This window comes from Trichogramma pretiosum, unplaced genomic scaffold, assembly GCF_000599845.2.
Source record: "Trichogramma pretiosum strain Unisexual culture from Peru unplaced genomic scaffold, Tpre_2.0 scaffold117, whole genome shotgun sequence".
NCBI lineage: Eukaryota > Metazoa > Arthropoda > Insecta > Hymenoptera > Trichogrammatidae > Trichogramma > Trichogramma pretiosum.
In genome coordinates this window covers 220,969-241,642 of record NW_019641395.1, presented here as the reverse complement: position 1 = coordinate 241,642, position 20,674 = coordinate 220,969, and the positions used below count along the sequence as shown (strand labels likewise).

Sequence of the window (20,674 nt, the reverse complement as noted above, 5' to 3'; positions counted from 1 at the left end):
TTGTTTTTATTGCCGATTAATCATTATCGCTTTTATTTATATTATCTGCTAAATCTCTTACTATTGTATCCTAATTTTAAGTACTGTGCAGAGCAAAAGCAACAAAAATTGATAGTTGATAATAAACTGCGCACAGTTTGAAATTTTTTTCCAATTTAAAATGAAAAATATTCTTGAAACTTCTGACTGTATTTAAGCTCAAAAAGATAAAAGTTTTTCTTTCTCATGATGTAGCATAATTTTTAAGTCCATTTGAACATCAACAGGTAATCTTTAATTTTGTACAGGTTATTGTATCGTTGATTTTTTACTTCCATCTCCTAATATTTCTTGTATTCATTAGTGCTTATTAATATCAAAATATATAAAGCTTTAAAAATTAAAATTAACTATGTATATTAGAGTAATTTTCCGTTTTTAAATTCAGAATCTCTCAAACATAAATTTAAAACGATTTCAAACATTAATGTCCTTTCTATTATGAACAATTTAAAACTGATTACTAAAAAAATTGGAAAATGATTCGTTCTATGTGTAGACAATTTTTACGATAAAAAATATAAAAATAATGCGCAATATAGGTGTTGAAATAGAAATCGATGAAAACTCAATATTTTGAGGGCAGTTTGTACCCGAATATTAAATGTTATTATGCCATACTCATTATCAATAAGAAGTCGCAATTTACATGTATCGTACTTATGATTTTTTACCACATGAAAATAAATTTGCGGTGTAAGATTAATAATTAATAAGTAACAATTCGTCACATATACGAGAAAGTAATGTCGTAGTTATACCATGGTGTTCGTGAACCAACTGAACGGATATATTTCTTTTATATAACACATGAGTATTTACGTCATTAGTTGTTGCAAGTAAAAAATAATGATTTTAAAAAGTAATATTTTAATGATATTTGTTGAAGAAAAAGATTCGACTTCATTAACAAATAACGTATACTCAAAATATTCTCTTTTAAGCGTTTAGCTATTAAATAGTTATTCATTATTTTCCGTTAAGCTGAACGAGCAAAAAAAATTTTTTTACTGCGTCACGTAAGCTTTAAGTTTATTTTGTATTGTAACTGAGGTTATTGACACTAAAATGAATTTATAAGTATATTAAAAATAGGACTGTGGGACCGTGCGTTAAATATGATCCTTTTCGTGGTGTTATGTATAATTAAAGTGTATAAGTAATAACATTTTTATGATGGAACTTGATCCTGTGAATATGAAAATATTAATTTTAAGATTAATATAAAAAATAAATGTTCACCGTCAATAAATAATACTGGGAAAAAAGCGATACTGTTAAATGATAAAGTGCAGCAATGCAATTCTTAAAAAAAAAAGTATATCTAGCTTTTTAAAAATATTACAATTAGGAGTAAAAAAAACTACGAGTTACCAAAAAACCTTATTATTATTACTATGATAAAGTTTTCAATTAGAAAATCATGATTGGACAAATTATACGAAATTATTAATATCACAAAGTTTAAAAGTCGTTATTGCAGTTTTGTAAGCAACAAAATATGCGCAAAAGTAAAGATAACCGATTTTCGTCACCGCTTAGTTAATTACGTACAATTGATTTTTTCATGCGAATCATGAGACACACAAAGCCAACTAAAGTAAACATTCATTGATTTCTCCACGATGTTTATTTGATTTGGGGTGGTACTAACATTATTGATATCACTTTGGATCATCAAAATTGTTAATTCATTGAAATCAAAGTTTACATTTAGGCGGTCAGGAAAATCGGGAGTGCTGCCGTTTCCGCTGCCGATTGTTTTAGCGGTGCTGTACTATAGTAATAAAATATGTATTTAGTCATTTAACAAACAAAAAATATTAAGTATTATAATAAAATTTACAATTACAGAATAATTATAACTTTTGAGTCGTTAATAATTGCTGCATGCTACGGTGTTTTGACGCAAAAAGCCTGTTATATTAATAATAATTGATCGAACGTTAATGCTTGTTTCGTTCTCATCAACTCGTCGGTTAATAAATACTGTATCTTTCTTAACAAGCATTGTTCAGTTCTTTAAAAATATTTGAATTACGATAATATTTCCCTGCTTCGATAGGAAATGAATAACAATTATCGTGTCGATATTAAGTGTATATATTTTTTTTCGATCGTTTATAAAGCATTCTATAAATCGTTCTCTTCAATCACAACAAGTGCTCCTCGAAAGTTTGCGATCGAAGATTTGCAAAAGTTCATAAATTCAAGAGTTCTTTTGTAGAATCGATAGTAAGAGTCAGCTGATTAGACCTAGTCTAAATATAGGGAAAAGAAAGTGACTGAAAATATTAGGTCTTCAGTCTGGTTAGTGGTGTTATTATTAAATGTATCGTTATCTATTTCTATCTTCTATCTTCCTCTATCTCTTCTACTTTTTTCCCTTCATTACTCATTCTCTTTACAATCTGTTATTCGAAAATCTTTCATTTCTATTTTTCACTTTCATTTCTCTTATACAGTACTCACTCAAAACAATGAAATGAAAAAAAAAAGAAATTAATAAAAAAATGGCGAAGAGCGAGTTGAAAAATGATTCTGTAGATTTCGTTTGATCGTTGAAAATATTCGATGAAATTGTTTTTCAATTTGCAATCCGCTTTAATATAAATATGAATTTTATCTTTGAAATCGTTTCGATAGTTATCGAACTGCTTTTACTAATTGATAAGAATTTGTTTCGAACAATTTGTTTTTTGTATGGTTTTGTAATTTATTGATGCATTGTAAAGTTTTTTAAACGATTAGAAATTGTACATAAGTTTATTTGGAAGCTTGTTTTTGACGAAAATCAGCCAACGTTAACTATAATCTTTTGTCATTTTTACCGAGCTCTTTTTAATTTTTTTAAGATTGAAAAAAGTGAACGTGATTGCGAAAGAAAAAAGAAAAGATATATATTTCTATAAAGCTTGAAAAATGTACATTGATTATTCAGGCGCACTTATACTTGTTTACATATTTGTATTATTATCTCGTATCTATCTCTATCTTTCTGTTTTATAACCATGATATTACCCTTTACTCTTGAAGGTGATAGGTGGCGAGTTGCAGGAACGTTTGATACCGGTACCCTACAGCAAGAGCTCGACAGACCAAGCTGTAAGCGCTCCTCTCACTCTCTTCTCTCTATCTCTCTTGCTCAGAACTATTCTGCGATGTATTTTTGCATCATTTTTCATTACATAATTTACGAAATTTACTTTGATTTTTTGATTGATTGATTTCTCATTGATTTGAAGTGATTTTTACTTTGTTTTTCTTCATACAACAAAAAAAAACAAGTATCCTGCTATATTTGTTTGTTTAATTTTCCTTAACGACGATAATCACACAATTTCGACTCGCTTCTTTGAGCTTAACACGCTCGCTTGATTTTATAGCGAGTTTTGTTTCTTAGCTGATACATGAACATCTAGTGTTTCAAGCTTTTTACGTGAAACATAATCCGAGTTATCATTCCGTTCTTTTACTTTGATATTTTAAAACCGTATGTTTAACTTTACGTTAACTAACCTCTAAAAGACAATAGAAGAGTTTAAACTCTTCACCAGGCTGATACGTTAAATAATAAGTCTTTTGTGGGTTTTTACATTTATATTGTTTGTTTATTTATTCTTTTGCTCGATAGATACACTTGATGAAATGCGCTCTACCTCAATGTTTGCTTTGTTATGCCGTGTGTTTGTTGCAAGCTCTCGTATTATCTAATAACTTTACTCAGTAATACAAATGAAGTATGCACTTTTCTCGCTTGGGAACCAACTATCATATTTACCATTAGGGATGAATATTACCTTACTAATACTCTAGAAAAGATAACAATCCACGTTCACACTAGTAATGAATGGAATATTTATGGTTTTCTGTATTGAACTGAAAAGTTTCTGTGCAAGCTCGGCACGTTTATCTATTTTTATTTATATTTCTATGCTTGCATGTGCTTGTGATGAAACTTTTGTAGAACAGCAATAAAAAAATGGTAGGATATGAGGATTATTCGGGTGAAATATAATTCTAATTGGCGAATTTTTCTCTGTCTAAAGAAAAAACACAATTCTACTACATTACTGCGAAATGTATGTGTCGTTTATGTTTAGTTGATGTAAGCGTAAAAATGTTGCTATGAATTTGCTATTGTCAAGCATCCTATTGCAAATTTTTAAACTTTTTCGAGCTTTTTGGACCTTGAAAGAATATAGAAATATTCTGGAATGGTTTTGAAATATTTACCTTTGTCGTAAATCGCTTGACAAAAAATATCAATCAATGCAATATTTTTTATATACTTTAGAAAATATTTTTGCGAGCGTTTTTTATTTTATGTAACTGATGTTTAATTTTTAGAAGCAGTAGATTTGGAACGTTAAAAAAAAATATAAACAGGCCCAACAACTTTCGAAAAAAGTTCGATCTACCTCGTTCGAAATTAGATTTATACTATTTATTTGTACACTTTAGTAGATTTTTTATACAACTTTTAAAAAAGAGCAATATTTTTCGAAAAATAAAGCGAAATGAAAAGAATATACGAACTCGAAGAAACGATAACATTATGTGTTTCATGTTTCTTGAAAATGTTAGAAAGCGTTACATTCAGAACTACTAAAACAAAATCATCACACTTATATGTTCGATTACAACCATGAAAAAACAGTGCGTGCAAGTAAGTCGAGAAAAAGAAGAAAAATAAAAATGATCTAACTAACTAGAATGAACGAACCGTAAGTATCGATAGAAATGCAAAAAATACAATGGAGATAATAAAATTGTGGGAGGTTAACGAAAGTAATTCGCACACTATTTCTATGCTACAAGCATGAACAGGTACATGAATTATCAACTTTCTTACGTTTTTTTTTATAAATTTTTCATGGTTATTTGGTTATAGTTTTTTTTAATTATTCATAAATAATATAAAATTTGTTATCTTTACAATTCATCGTATTTTGACACATTTCTCACTAAAAAAAAGTTCATTATCAAACACCTTATAGCAATGGCACATAAATGTAAAATAAAATTCTTATCCAATGATAGATCGTATAAGAAGCCGCTTCCATAAAAAATACATTGTAAATTTTTTTATTTGGGCGAACTTATAAGAGTTGGCATGCTTTATGCTCAGTTAATGGCAAAACAAATTTTTTTTTTAATACCAAAGACTCGTCGATCAGTTGGTTGTTTGTTGGAAAATGTGTTGATTTTTCTGTGTCGAGTTATATGTACGTTTCTTATTACCCGCATCACAAAATTATATAAATATTCTCTTTCTGAAATAATACCTGTTGACTTTTTACGATTACTACGTATATATTTATGTATGATACACGTTGGAAAAAAACACCACTCTGCCCATTTACTATGTCGTGCGCTTGGTCTTTGGCGAGACTGTGCTTTTTCTATATACAATTTAAATCAGAGCTTTATACATTACATGTGTATATAAATCTTGATCGTTGCTAACACAGTTTTAGCGTGCTTTGGCGTTGATCGACCGCTGCTTTTTTGGCCATTAACGTTCTTATTTAATCATAATACTCATGAAAAGTAATCAACTAAATATATATTTTACTTGTTAAGCTGAAGCTTTTGAAACAAAAAAAGTTCATTTTATTTTTTCATTTAATTCTTTTTTTTTAATCAGCGTAATACAGAGTGCTTCGCTTTCGTGTTAAATAGTTTGAAATTATTATTACGAAAGTCTTGCGTAGTTGAACTCAGTTTTTCATGTCGAGTTATATATCAAGTGCTTTTTTCGCTTTTTCACCATGTTTTCGACTGCTGTAAACACAGCGAACGCTGCTGTGCGGCCGAGGTAAGGTGCAGCTCAGAAACGTTAAAAAAAAGTAAATCATAACGAATAAATTAAAACATACAGCACAACATAACAAACAGAAAGTTACTATATACTTACTTCATTTATTTTTAATTGTTTCTTTTCTGCTTAATTTAAAATGCTCAATACTTTCTTCTTCTTTCTATCTACTTTGAGCTTTTCTAATCTATCTTTCATTTAATATTCTGTAACTCTACTCTCACTTCCATGCAGTGAACTTTTAAAACTCTCGTTGTTTTGAATATTACCAATTAGTGTCGCTTCAGGAGAATACTTCTTCCTGGCGTACATGTATAGATGTTAATTTACAAAATCAAAAAGTTATGAAAAACTTCCGGTATTGATGCAACTTTAGAGCATATAGAGGGCTTAAATATTATTTTTCACTATCGACATTGAAAAAATTATACTTTATCAGCCTATGATTATCCCCAAAATACAAAAGGAGCACTCTGTACGACGCAAACAAAAAAGTATTGAGATGAAATTCATAAGAATCATGCAGGAATACGCTGCGTTGTTTTTGGTGTGATAACTCCAAGAAGAAAGCATTTGTTTGTTTAATTGCAAAGCAATCCCATGACATGTAACAACGTTTGCTTTTGTTTGGATTTTTTAAAAAAAGTGTTCGCTTAGTTGTTATTTTATTGTTTTTTCATGAAAAAAGCTAACTACGCAAGCGATTTCTTTTGACGTTCGAAATGAAAAAAAAAGACAATTGGTGAACAATCATTTCAACTGAAAGGACTTTTGTTTAAGGTCGATTGGTGCATGCGAAATTACTATCGTAGATATTTTTAACAAAAAAATCTTTTCAACATAAATTTCGCAAAAGTAGCGCATATTCATCACCTAGTTATAGCAATTTTAGTCTTTTAAAAAGGCATAAAAATTTTTGAAAAATTTATAAAAATAATTCGTATCGTGCATCTCTTTGAGCCAAATAAAAATTATGATCGACGCATTTGCTTATTTGAATTTCACGCAAATTATAAGCCGTAGATTTATTTAATATTCATTTTTAGATTTAAAAAAGTTCGCAGACTCAGCAGAAATCATTGATCGATCACGCAACTCGATCGATCGATTCATCAGCCAAAAAAAAAAATTATCATGCCTAAAACAACTGTCCTTCGCCCACCTTTGAATTATTCACATACTAAGGTGGAAACGCTTGCATCCTCGTCATAAAAAAAAAAAAAAACTACTGTCCCGTAGTACAAACGAGAACAAACAAAAAACCTGCTTGAAATTCCTTATGACCTGCTTATATAGCAATGTGTTTTTAAACGTTTCTCCTCCTTAATGAATAGGATGGATTGAGTTTTATATCAATGGACCTCGAAAGTTGTTGGTTGATAATAATAATGTTTGACACGAAATGCAAGCAATGTTGCCATCATCACGCGACATTTGTGCGACGCTTATGAAGCATTTTAATGTTTTTTTTTCCCACGTCACACGTGTTTCGATAATCGCAACGTTGCTTCGTGTTCGCTTCAAAATTCATGATCCAAGTAAAAAAAAGTGTTTACACCTTAAAAGAAAAAAAAAAGAAACAACACCAATTAACCTTGTCTTCCTGTTTTTATCCATGTTTGAACTAACCACGCCAACTCTACTCACAAACCACAATCTCTCTTTTGTCCTTAACGAATGATGATCAGAAAAAAAAAATAACAAGCAAAAAAAAGAAAAAGAAAAAACAGTTGCTTAACACCAAAAAAAAAAAAAAAAAAAACAAAACTACAACAACCACCAACCGACACTCGCGTGCTCAACTTTGACTAATCTCGGGCGTGTTCACGGTGGTGTTCTCAACCGGCACCATCTGCGCTTTGCTTTGCGTTATGATTGCAGATCCGTGTAGTGAACGCGTTCCGCCAGGGCCTGGACTCGCGCTACGGCGAGCACAGCAACACGAATCTCGCCGAGGTGCTGAGGAAGCAGTCGTCGCTGAGCAAGCGGCTGTCCCAGCAGAGCAGCCTCGACTACGCCGACAATCTGCCGGACGAGCTGACCATACCGGAGATCGACGTCGAGCGATTGTCCAGTCACAGTCACACCGAGACGGCTGTATAGACAACCACGACGACGACGATTACGAGCTTTCATCATCATCATCGAGATCATCATCATCATCATCATCATCAGCGTCAACGTGTTCATCGTCATCAACGGCAGCAACATCGATCAGCAGTAACAGCAGCAGCAGCAGAAGCAGCAGTAGCAGCGGCCAAGGCCCCCGACAACGCATCATCACGACACTTTACTACGACTCGACTCGACTCGACTCAAACCTACTACTACTACTACTATTACTACTATTGTTATTATTACTACTACAACTACAACTACTACTACTACTACTACTACTACTACTACTTCTACTACTACGGCAAAAAAATTATTACTATTATTACTATTATTACTACTATTATAAATACTACTACTATAACTACTACTACAACTGCGAGCGGAGTCGCGCCGTGTCCCGCGCGCGTCACCGCCAACGCCGCCACCGGCATCGACACCACCACCACCATCACCACCACAGCCGCTCCATCGAGCTTCAAGAGTGGAAACATAATAGACAAAGCAGTATGCATAATAATAATAATAGTGGCGCAGGAACAAAACGAAAAAGTCTCGCCCGCGCGTCGCCGGTTATTAAAAAACAAGTGGTGATGCTCTGTGCTCTGGTTTCACTGTGCGTGTGAAGAGTGCGTGCGGATTACAATGAAATTACAATGCGTGCTGGATAATATACAATATTATATAATACACACACACACGTATGCAACGTCGTGATTGATATAACGCACACGCGCGTGCGCACACACACACACACTCGATATTTGCCATGTTCCAAAAGTAAGAAAAAATAGTGACGACGATGACGCGTTGTTCTCGTTTCGTTTTTGTTAATTATTATCACCATTATTGTTGTTTTTTTGTCTGCATAAAAAATGGTTCGCGTTTATATGGACGGACTTGAGAAATTTCTCTGAATTGTCACGATAACTGTGTGTGTGTGTATGTGCGTGTGTGTGCGTGTTTATGTGTGCGCGTGTGATTATGCGCAGTGATATATAAATTAATTATAACGACGATGCTCCATATTTAAAAAATAAATAAAATAATTGAATGAAGGAGAGAAAATTCCTCTGTGAGCTAGCCGCGTTATATTATACATATTATACATATATAGTGGTAAAAAACAACATAATGTTTTTTTTTTAATTTTTTTTTTCAATGATCATACCATAAGATATTCATGAAAAAATATATATTATCAGATAGAGGTATTTAATGATGTAATGCTGGCCCGAACGACGATTATTACATATAATTATATTATACATGTTATATACACGCACCGAGACGTGTGTAGTAGTAGCCGAGCTCTCGAACACAGCAAGTATGGAAATATGAAAAAAAATGTATACGTGTATGTACATATACTTGTATAATATGAGTTATACGACCTATATGTACCTATATGTATATTATTTATTTATGGATATAAACAAACAAAACAAAAATTAAAACGACTCGCTCGACGTACGAGCTCGATAATTTACAACCAAGTTGTATTGTAAAACGCGCGCGTTATACGTTGCCGCGGAGAATAAAAACAGTTATTATTACGATTATTCATTTATGATGAAAAAAAAAGTTAAGATTATAAGTTTTTGTCTTTATACATATTATTAAAAAAACAATATACGCATAGAGATTATAAAAATAAATAAATAAATAAACACAGCACGCTTCTTCTTGCCATTTTGAGAAAAAAAATTAAATTTAAATTAAAACGAGGATAGGGGAAACGATGAAAATGAAAAAATAGCCCCTTAAATGTATGTACACATTAAAAAAGTGCATGCTTGGTACGTATATTATAAAATAACATTGTAAAAATACTTTTGTGGGTATGAAAAAGAAAAAAAAATCGAGTGAAGCGAACAGTACCATTCGGACGAGAACTAAGTGCGATATACAAATATAGATAATATAAATGATAAAAAAAATCATTGTCATCGTTGATAATTGCGATTATTAAGATGAAAAAAATCAGAACCTTATTCCAAAAATAAGGTTCAAAGTAGCGGTATTTGTGCGTTAGTGTCTGCAAGTTTGTTTAAGTATGTAAGTAAGTGTGAATGTGTTTTTGCGAAGTATTGTAATAAAGTCGTGAATATTATGAAATAAATTTATGGATATTATTAATATGAAAAAAAAAATTAATTATAATCGTTGAACTTCGAATTTAAGTGTTTTTCTCGCTGCGAGTGCGTGATCGTGCATGTTATTATTATTATTGTCATTATTATTATTATCATTATTATTATAATTACTATTATTATAATTATTATTATTATTATTAGTGAGTGTGCATGAGCGATTTTAAGCAAACGTATGTATGTATATGCGTGAAAACATATATACATATGTATAAAAAGATTATATACTTATTAGTAAATTAATAATGAACAAAGAAAAAAAGAACACATTTAAAGACACGCACTGGGTCTAACCGTGTTCGCATCATGCAAAAACGCACTTAAAATACTATCACTTAAAAAGAAAACAATTTAATAAGCACTAAGAGGTGCAGTTGTATTAATTACAATATAAACATAAAATATGTAAGACGAATTATCAAAACATTCATGAGAAGTGAAAAAAGAAGGAAAGAGCGAGAATTATAAATATTCATATAAACATTATTATATATGAAAACGCGAGAAGGAGTAAAAAATAAAAGAGGGCGAGCTAAAGAAGAAGAGAAGAAGCAGTGTGTTTTATGCGTGTTGCGCTGTGCGTGTACGCGGAGTTGATATGAAAAAAAGGGGCACTGTTTCGTGTTATTATTATTAATTATAAAAAAAAACAAAGCGTAGCGCGCATCGTCGTTGTAAATAACGTTTGTTATCATTAAATAAATAAATTAATAAAAATAAATCTATCTAGCCGAAAAAAAATAAGAGAAGCAGAAAAAAGAGTCGAAAGATGAAAGAAACTGTATGACGTTCCTTTGGCTTTTTTTCGTTTTTTTTTGTGTATCTATTATCGTGACGATCGACACGCGTATAATCTTTTTTGTACCGCCAAGACAAACGAGCTTCGCCTTGTGTATTTCGTCGTTGTCGTTATCGTCGACTCTTATATTTGTTATTATTGTGTTATAAAACAAAAGTAAAAATAAAACATTTGTTTGTTTTTAGTGACTGAATAAATGAAAAAAAAACTGTCCGTATGTGAAAAAAAAACATCCGCTTCGAAATAAATAAAAAAAAAGAGATATTTGTACCCAATTTTCGTACTATACTCATCATTAATAATAATAACAAAATACACATTCACCTGAAATAAGAGAGAAATACAGAGAGAGAAAGAGGGAGGGAAAGAGAGCGCGTCGCGGGCACCAAGTAGTCAAAGTCAGCGCTTGGTGCGACACTGATCAAACCCGTTATATATATTATATATTATTGAACGATGCCACTAAACACCAACAAACGAGAAAAATGATGAAAAATACGCAAAAAATGAAAAAAAAAATGACCGAATCATCGTCGTCTTGTTAAAAAAGTTAAAATGTACCACTGCCTTCGATAACAAAAAAAAAAAAAGATGAATAAATAAAATAATAACCCGCTCCCGACCATTATATTTAATCGCATATTACGCTCGGTTATATGTAAAACGCATAATGACGCATTGTGCAATTATGTGCATTTACGTGAATATAGATGGAGCAAACGGGGAGCGAAACATTTTTAAAAAAAAATAACTATATTATATACAAGTATACGTATATTCTCGAAAAATAATATATTCATATAATTACGAGCGGAAATCGTTTCGACGCATTGAACAATCCACTATGGATGCTTTTGAGCGGGCCACGCGCTATGCGAACGGGTCGTGGGAGGCAGAAAATACACAAACCAAAGACACCGCTTTCGATAATTTAATTAGGAAAATTGACGGGAGGAATAACGATCGCTACCAAATAAACTTGTTCGATGATCGAGTGGAAAAGTTATATTGATTGAAATTTGCGCGAGCATAAACGTGGAAACAAAAAAGAAATTGATAGGTTGAATAATATGAAATATAAAAATGGTGCTTAACCCAAAGATTCCTACGAAGCCTTGCGAAAGAAAATTCGTTAAAAAAACGTGTGAAATATGGGTTAACTCTTATGTTAATCCGCTGTATATGTACATACAATATTATCGTCTCTTTTTCGCTCTCGTAAATGTACACAAAGACTTCTATAATTACCCGTCTCTCTTTCTCTCTCTTTTGCTTTATCTTTCTCTCTTTCTCTCTTGCTGCTCTTTCTTTCATGAGAGAATAATTATTATTATAAACATTTGTCTATTCTCAAGAAAAAAAAAATAAAAGACGTCGGAAAGAAGCTCTCATTCTTATACATAATTATAAATAATGCAAAAGGGAAGATATTAAATTATACGCGAAGGAAAAATAAAAAAAATTGTAATAAAATACGTCTCTCTCACAAAACTAGATTCGCGAGCAAGCACTTCATCTCTATGAATCTTCCACTTTATTCTCCATTTTACCTTTGAAAATACCGCATTAATCTTTTCTCTACTTCTCCTCCTGACTTAATCTCTCTTTCTGTCATCTGACAAATGACGGGAAAAAGGTTTGCGATCGAGAGCGCAACACTTGGCCATGAAACGCAAGCAATGCCGTTCGAAAAGATTTGACTCGCGTCATTGCAATCGGACGAATCAAGAGTAAATATGGAATATTATTTTATCGCTGGTCGCATCTCCGAGTCCATGTAATTTTCATGCTTTTACTTTAATTCGTATGATACATTTATAAATATACACCGACACATGCATTCATATATTAATGGTTACTGTTGTTTTACGTGTAACATATATTTGTCGCTTTTATAATTATTTATTATTAACTTGGTAGTCTTAATTATTGAACAGTACGAAGATCTCGACACTTTGTCGAGAGACGCGCAAACCAATAATGTATTGCGTTCATTTTTAAGTTGAACACTCCTATTTCAGTTGATATTTGTTATTTTGCCAATTATACTATACTCGAGTATTAAATGAGTTAGTCGTACGTATTATTCGCTTATGCTCGGACTTTTCGAATGCGTATATCATGTAAGGTTCCTTTTAATATTTCGTGTCTACATTCAACCTTTGATATTACTCTGTTTTTGTTTTGTTTTTTCAAACGGCCAAGTGTTCAATTACACGCGAAAATACTCATAACATTCTGCCATTGGTACTTTCAACTTTCTATCTTGCTATATCTTTCTTTGTAAGATATCCTTGTAAAAATTTCCAAAGATTCCATCTGATAAATTATTCAAGCCTCGATGTAAGTGAAATAAAGGAAAAAAAATAGTCAAGAAATCTAAATTGTCCCTTGAAAAATCCTTTTCATCTTCAAACAAAAAAAATATTATATTATAAGAAAGTAAAATGTATAAGATTGTCGAGCGGCCCGCAGAATTCTCATTTAACGTCCTAGTCATTCGTTTCATTTATATACAAGAAACCAAAAATTGTATATATATAATATATAATAGCGATTAATTGTTGATTATTAATAATTAAATAATTATATAATTATATACGATATGAAGTAATGATGACGATGCTGATCAGAAACAAATATAATGATTGTAGATTTACCAATTATAGAAAGTAATTGTATGAGACGAAAAGATGATAATGATATGAAGTGGAAAAAAACGATCTAAAAATAAATAAATGAAAAAAAATGCAAAACAATGAACATTTTCTAATGTACACTCTCTCTTCAATCACACAATATGATATTGATATTTTTTATATCATGGGCAAATGATGTATGAAATATCACATTGCATATATATAAATGAAAAACTACCGCGCCGCTCGAGCATCGTGCACCTTCAGCGTTGATTAATTTTTACACCGAAAAGACTGCAATATGTCATTTTTACGGTTGACGCCACCTTTTTTTACTTTCGTGAGAGAGAGAATGTATCGATCGAGAGCAGTCGGCCGTTGGACGAAAGAAAAAAAAACGAGCCAACGTAAATTAAAATTTGATAAGAGATTAATCGTAGAAGGCCCTCCGTGACGAAAACAAAAGAGTGAATAGTAGTGATTCGAGTTGAGACACGTCCAATGTGAAAAATGAAAGATTGAAAGTGCTAGACTTTTTTTTATAGCACATAACACGTAATAAAGGATAAAGTTGAGATGATAATTTGAGGAACTCGCGCGAATTACGTAAACTTTTGAGAATGGCTCTTTCAGACTTTTATAATTTTTCGCACTATCTATATTGCCACATTAAAATCTTTAGCTCCGTTCGTCCACGCGACTTGCAACGAGACAAAACCCTTTTCATTACTTCTGCGTAAGTGTCATTCGATTCGGCATGGTAAGGAAGAAAATTCATACCCAGTGAAACAAATGAACAATTGAAAAATACGCATAAAATCGTCAAGTGTTACTTGGGTTTCTAGCATAATCTTACTCCGCGCGGATTTTGCTCCGGGATTCTACGTTAAAGAGCTGAGTGTTTCACACGTCGGAGGCGATCGAGGCTGATTTCAATGTCGAACGAATTGTCATTGTCATCGAGAAGCTAAAAAGTCGCTCCAGAAATCCAAGCTCTCGTCTCTTCTTTCTGACTCGCAGCGGTTGGGACCAAACCTGAGCGATCGCACACGATAATCCTTACTGTACGCGCGCTACATGAACTTTTCACAATTTTCTTTTCACACTTTTTTAATTTCGCATGGAGCAAGAGTTTGTCCAAAATTGTCACAGCAGTACGTGAGAAATGAAAAAAAAAAAACTAAAAAAATGTAACTTTACCTGCGTTATCTTTTGCGAAGACTAGGGGAATGATCGATCGAAGTTGGATTGCCGTAGAAAGTACAGAGACTAATGGTAGAAGAAAAAACAAATTATCGATGCTGTTCTAATTTAAAAATCGATTCTTCTCACTTTTAGCTTCATTACTGTTTATTAATTATATACTATCAAAACTATAAAAGAGTAACTTGAATGCATCGATTCTCCACAATGTACTCTTTGGTATCATTCGTCGATCTTATTTACAACAAAAAATCGATTTCTTCTATCGTACACAACACACCTTTTAACGAGCCTTACTGCTTTTTCATTATGTATAATAACCGTCATGATAACAATAATTATAATAATAATGATAGGCATTGTTTTGATTATGTAAATAAATCATGCAATTAAAAATTATCTTTTGCGTTGCTTGCTATCGTTCATAATTGGAAACAAATTATAGATTGTACAATATCGAGTGCACGCACCAGTCGAGTGAGATTATTTTAACAGAGCTGCCTCAGGCTCGTTTGTTCATTACCTCGATAAATTCGAGTATGCGAGCTCGCAATTTACATGTCGCGGCATTTATCATTGTGAAGTCATTTATGTTGTGATGACATTTTTTAGCGGGCGCTGTTCTCATAAGTTTTTAACGCGAACGATCCCGGAAGGAAAAAACAATTGATACCATCGATCCTATTTAATGCCACTCTTTGACACAAATCATTATAGCTGCTTGATAATTTCAGTGAGAGTTAAGTAAAGATCTGTATAAATTTCAAAGTGTTGATCTTTCGAGAAGAACTTTATGATACTTAAAAGAGTAAAGAGAAACAAGTCAACCCATTTAATCGCTTAAAATAATTAATAAAATATAATATATTCATATACAATAACAAATCTTTTATTGAATAAAAGTGAATAAAAGTATATTTGAGAATATTTATACATTTTAGATCGTCTCTAATAAAAACATATTTCTCTCTTGCCATGCGAAGAGCTCTCTTTTTTATATTAAAAACAAGCAAACAAACTTTGCAACTTATAAAAAAAGCACATTGAATAAGTTTTCCTCGAGTGCTTTTTACCTCGGAATGCTCGAAATAATATAAGAAAATATAATCTAACGCCTATCGATAAAAAAATGCAGCGTATTAATAGAAGTCACTTACCTTGAATTTCAATAATTATTACGCTATGAACACCTTCTCTTTAAAATATTACAAAATTTCAAGATCTCATTCAAGCGATGCTTATGCGCGCGAGTTAAAAGGAAAACACACGATCGCTGATACCGTCTAGTTGTACCAAGTGCGCAAGTTGCACGATATAAAAACTAGAATTTAAATGAAAAACTTACGATTAGTGATAGAAAAAAGTAACTGAATCCGGCTTGTAACTGCAGCTCATTTTTAGGGTGTCCCACCTGTATTCAAATTGTCTCGAGTCGTTAAAACATTGAAAATTGACATTTAATTATCAATCAAATACACAGATAAATTATAAAAATAAGAGAAAGCCCGTGTATAATTTATAATATTTAAATCATGATTAAAACAACGTGGATATCGATACGTTACTATTGCGTGTACAAATGCTGTCAGTTACTGCCTCCAGGCATCCATGAAATCGAAGAATACTTATAACGTGTACACGCGTATAGCGACTAAATTATTATTTCGACTTGCGTTTTAGCGTAAGTGCGTGTATGAGTGTAAAAATTGTATACATGAGTATGAATAAAATTATGTGGTTATAAATTACATATAAATAAATGAAAATTTTTGATTTGTTAATAAGAAAAAAAAATTTTAAGAATAAAGTATACCAATGCTACTTATCCGAATACGACTACATTGACGACTGCGCAGAATTACAATTACGATTACTAAGATTCTTACGTAGCTAGAAATTATGGATTTACGATTAAGGATTATTAAATAAGGTAAATTATAGTAATTTTATGTACAAAGTTATATGATCTGAACAAATAAGGTGAAGAATTAAAAGTAGAAGAGGGAAAGAAAGAGTGGCGGAAAAGAGAAAGAGAGAAGGGGGGGGGAGGGGGAGAAAGCAATTTCCCTGGAATATAAAACACAATTATTAAGGAACACAAAATTCTTATTATTAATTACTCGATACTAATATGGGCTGGATCATGTCAACAATGGCTAACCAAAAATAAAAATGTGCGTTGTATACGCATGCCGGTTTATTGACTGATGAAATTTGAAAGATTTTCCGAATGATACTCCGTTTGACAACTCATATATTTTTTCAAATAATATTTTTTTTTTTTAATGGGCTTTCTAATTATTTTTTTACGATTACTTGATATGTAAAGAGAAGCTATGACCCTTGATACGTTTTTCACGATGTCTTTGCGACTAATGTAGATTTACTGTCTTGTAAATTGGTAAATTTTTGATTCAATCATTTGGTTCATTGCGGTTGACATGATTTAGTCCATATAAATGTATATATCTTAGTTAGATACATCTATAAAATAAATACATTTATTGTACGATCGTAAGTGTAAATAATAAAATTGCGATTTAACGTTGTTTGCTAATTTAAATGAATTGAAAATATAAAATTTAGAAAAAACAAAAACTAATAATGGTCGCAAATGTAATACGAGTATGCGTATGTTTGTTACATACGAAATACACAACGTCTGCGTAGACATTATTATCAATGCGGTAATTTTAATATGAATCATATAAATCCTTTTATGTCGGGGGAGTGAAAGAACGAGATTAAAAAAATAATAATAATAAAGCATTGAAGTTGTTTGTTTACTGAATGATAAATGATTGCATCGAGGATGTGAGGAAGAATTTTTAAAAGGAGCCGAATGAAAACTAATCTGCATTGGCAGATATTATTATATAAATACTTGTGTTGTGCGAATTTCGCGTGTACATTATATTGATTAAAATGATTATAAATAAACATAAAAGATAGTCAAAGATTCTCTGATTTATTGATTTTTTTTTTAATATTAGGAACCTTATCTTTCCGATCGATGCAAGTGATATTGCAACTTATAAACATCCACTTCTTAGATCTTTTTCACATTTACAGTTTCGAGGAGCAGACTTTTCGCTCGATGTGTCAACTATATAATCAGAGAGCTGCGGTGATACATTCCTCATTTATATCGCTATTGATTTTTTTCGCGACCGGCACAGATAATTTTTCACACTCATTTAAGTTTGATATAATTATTCTAACTCTGAAAATTTATGTGAATTCATTGATAAAAATTGGCTTATGAAAAAATCCTTGATCGAAAAAAATTCGGCTATAAAAGACCATCATAAAGCATGGCGCCTTCAGTGCTACGAGACCAATTTAAGGTAAGAAGTCGAAAATGTTTGTCCAGCTATCTCCACTGAGATCATCGAGCCTGTCGTTTACGAAGACGCGTTGAACGCAAACGATGTGCCAATCGAATCGACGATGAATTATCTTTGCACTGCGAGAACGAAACATAGGAAATGGATAAACAGACAGTCAAAATCAAAATATCGACTCCTAATGTATGATTCAGAGGCTGCCAAATTGTGTGCGCGAGGATTTTAACAAATGCGTCGAGTCAATTAGGAAATAAAATACGAATCAGGGTCCTTTTTTCCACAACTGCATAATCGCATCCCGGATGTAGACATGTCTTGAGATTTTTTAAAATTTAAAATCACCAGAGAATGGGGACTTGGTGTTTAAGCTCAAAGTATTCGAGCCAGGCTAGTTTTTTAAAGGTAATATTTTTTGAGGTTATATTATGTTATATAATTTTAGATTCCGAAATTGTAAGTTTTTAGTTTTAAATGTTATCGAAAATATTTTTAATTACTAACAATGTAAGATAATCGAAATGAAATACAATACAAATTAAATTATGATTGAAAGTTTTAGGGACATTACTAACAAATAAATGAGTTCCATGTTAATAGAGGTATCCAGTGTTTATCCATGTATGCTTTCATTTTTATCAGAGTATTCACGATGAAGAATAGGCACGTTCTTTCTTTTTTCATATAAAAAATTTTGATAATAATCATGCATAAACTTTGGTTTCAATTAGTATAACGATCAAGTCAAAATGAAAATGTTTAAAAATTGAGCATTATCAAACAAAAATCTGAAAAGTTTTAAAAACAGAGATTTTCGAATATTTATTTTTTATATCAATGTACACACTATTCATCTGTCGAACAGAGTATTGTATTGAGGTGAAGGTTATAGATAATATATTATGTGGCCGTTGAGTGAATATTCATTATCAATATAGTGTGAATCCCACGTAGGAAAATAACTGATAAATGTAACAAAATGATAAATTTAATAGTTTTTAGATGTCATGCATTATTTATTTTCAAAGATGAATACCATCCAGTGGGAATCCTCTATTTTTACTACTATTCAAGCAATTTTCCATTCCAAATAATGCAAAAATGAATATGCATAAGTTGAGACTGCCTAGCTTTATCATTTTTTCAACCTATAAAAGATTCGTACAACTCCAAGACTTACATTGTCCGGCATTAGCGATCGTTCAAGTGAAGTATAGAAATCATCGAAGTAAAATCAACACCATGGTGTTTCCACGAGTACTCGTCATTATGTTGATTGTGATCTTGAGCATGTCAGCTGTAAGAGCTGGTTGGGTTAGTAATGTTTTTAGATAATTTTTCTTTGACCAATACATGTAATAACAACATTTACTTTTATGCAGTGGGTCAATCTCAGAGAAAAGCTCAAAGAAAAAATAAAAGAGAATGCAGTACCTATAGCAGTTTCTGCTATTGCCAGTGGCAAATAATTAAAATTGATGTCAGACTCTTCAACTACGAGACAGAAAATGTAATATTTGAATTTGAAAAGAATCCGAATTTTTGTTTTTTTTTTCTCAATAAATTTATTCTTAACGTGTGTTTTTCTTGATAATGTAAAATACAAACATCAAAATTAAATGAAAATTTTCAAAGAACTAAATATCAATTAATTTATTCACGGTCTTTGTCTCAGAATCATTTTACTAAAAAAATTGCCACTTGCTAATCATGGAAATTTTTGCAAATTTTTGTCCACGAAGCAAGAATCACCCATTCATCAGAGTCAGAGCTCAGGGTTTTAAATTGCAGCAAAATGTTTCGTAAAAAAATAAATTTTGCTTTACGATTCTATAAAGATTTATAAAAAAATCTGTCAATGGCTGTTTTCGGTGCGCGAAGCTGAAAAAGAAACGGTAAAGAGTAAAGCATGGCGCCTTCAGTGCTACGAGACCAATTTGTGGTAAGAAGTCGAAAATGTTTGTCCAGCTATCTCCGACGAGATCATCGAGCCTGCCGTTTACGAGGACGCGTTGAACGCAAACGATGCGCCAATCGAATCGACGACGAATTATCTTTGCTCTGCGAGAACGAAACATAGGAAATGGATAAACAGAGAGTCGAAATCATAAATATCGACTCCGAATGTATGATTCGGAGTCTGCCAAATTGTGTGGAGGATTTAAGCAAATGCGTCGAGTCAATTAGGAAATAAAATACGTATCAGGGTCCTTTTTTCCACAGCTGTATAATCACATCCTGATTTTTTCAATTTTAAATCACCATAGAGAATGGGGACTTGGTGTTTAAGTTCATATATAAGCTCTCTACGGTTGCAAACAGGGTATCAAGGTATAAGAGCCAGGTGATTCTCGAGTGGATTAGGTTTAGGTTTAAAAAGTGTGATCGAGACTAGATCTGCCGTTGATTTCTATACTACCAAAATCTGGATTCTTTAGAGTAAAAAAGTTAATCGAGAATATGTAAAATACTTTCAAAGATACATTTCGAAATTATGCTTTCATAATTGTATTATTTGACTGTTGTATTCTAATATTTATGCGAAACCACGATGTTTACCT

The 20,674-nt window shown here is 31.8% G+C and overlaps 1 protein-coding gene across 6 annotated transcripts in view; it reads left to right on the top strand.

Annotated features, from left to right (window-relative positions):
• LOC106652724 (plasma membrane calcium-transporting ATPase 3) overlaps positions 1–8,225 on the top strand; it is a 149,681-nt gene extending 141,456 nt beyond the window's left edge. For 2 of the 6 annotated variants that reach the window (XR_001339384.2, XR_001339386.2), the window contains one exon: positions 7,742–7,829. Coding sequence is in view for 4 of the 6 variants with exons in the window: in XM_014371851.2 (XP_014227337.1) it covers positions 3,076–3,144; positions 7,742–7,963 (291 nt within the window). In the remaining 2 variants the exon portion in view is untranslated. Of the gene's footprint in view, positions 1–3,075; positions 3,145–7,741 lie in introns of all 6 variants that reach the window. The other 4 variants (XM_014371852.2, XM_014371850.2, XM_014371851.2 and 1 more) reach the window with 3 other exon arrangements.
• Positions 8,226–20,674: the final 12,449 nt, after the last annotated feature.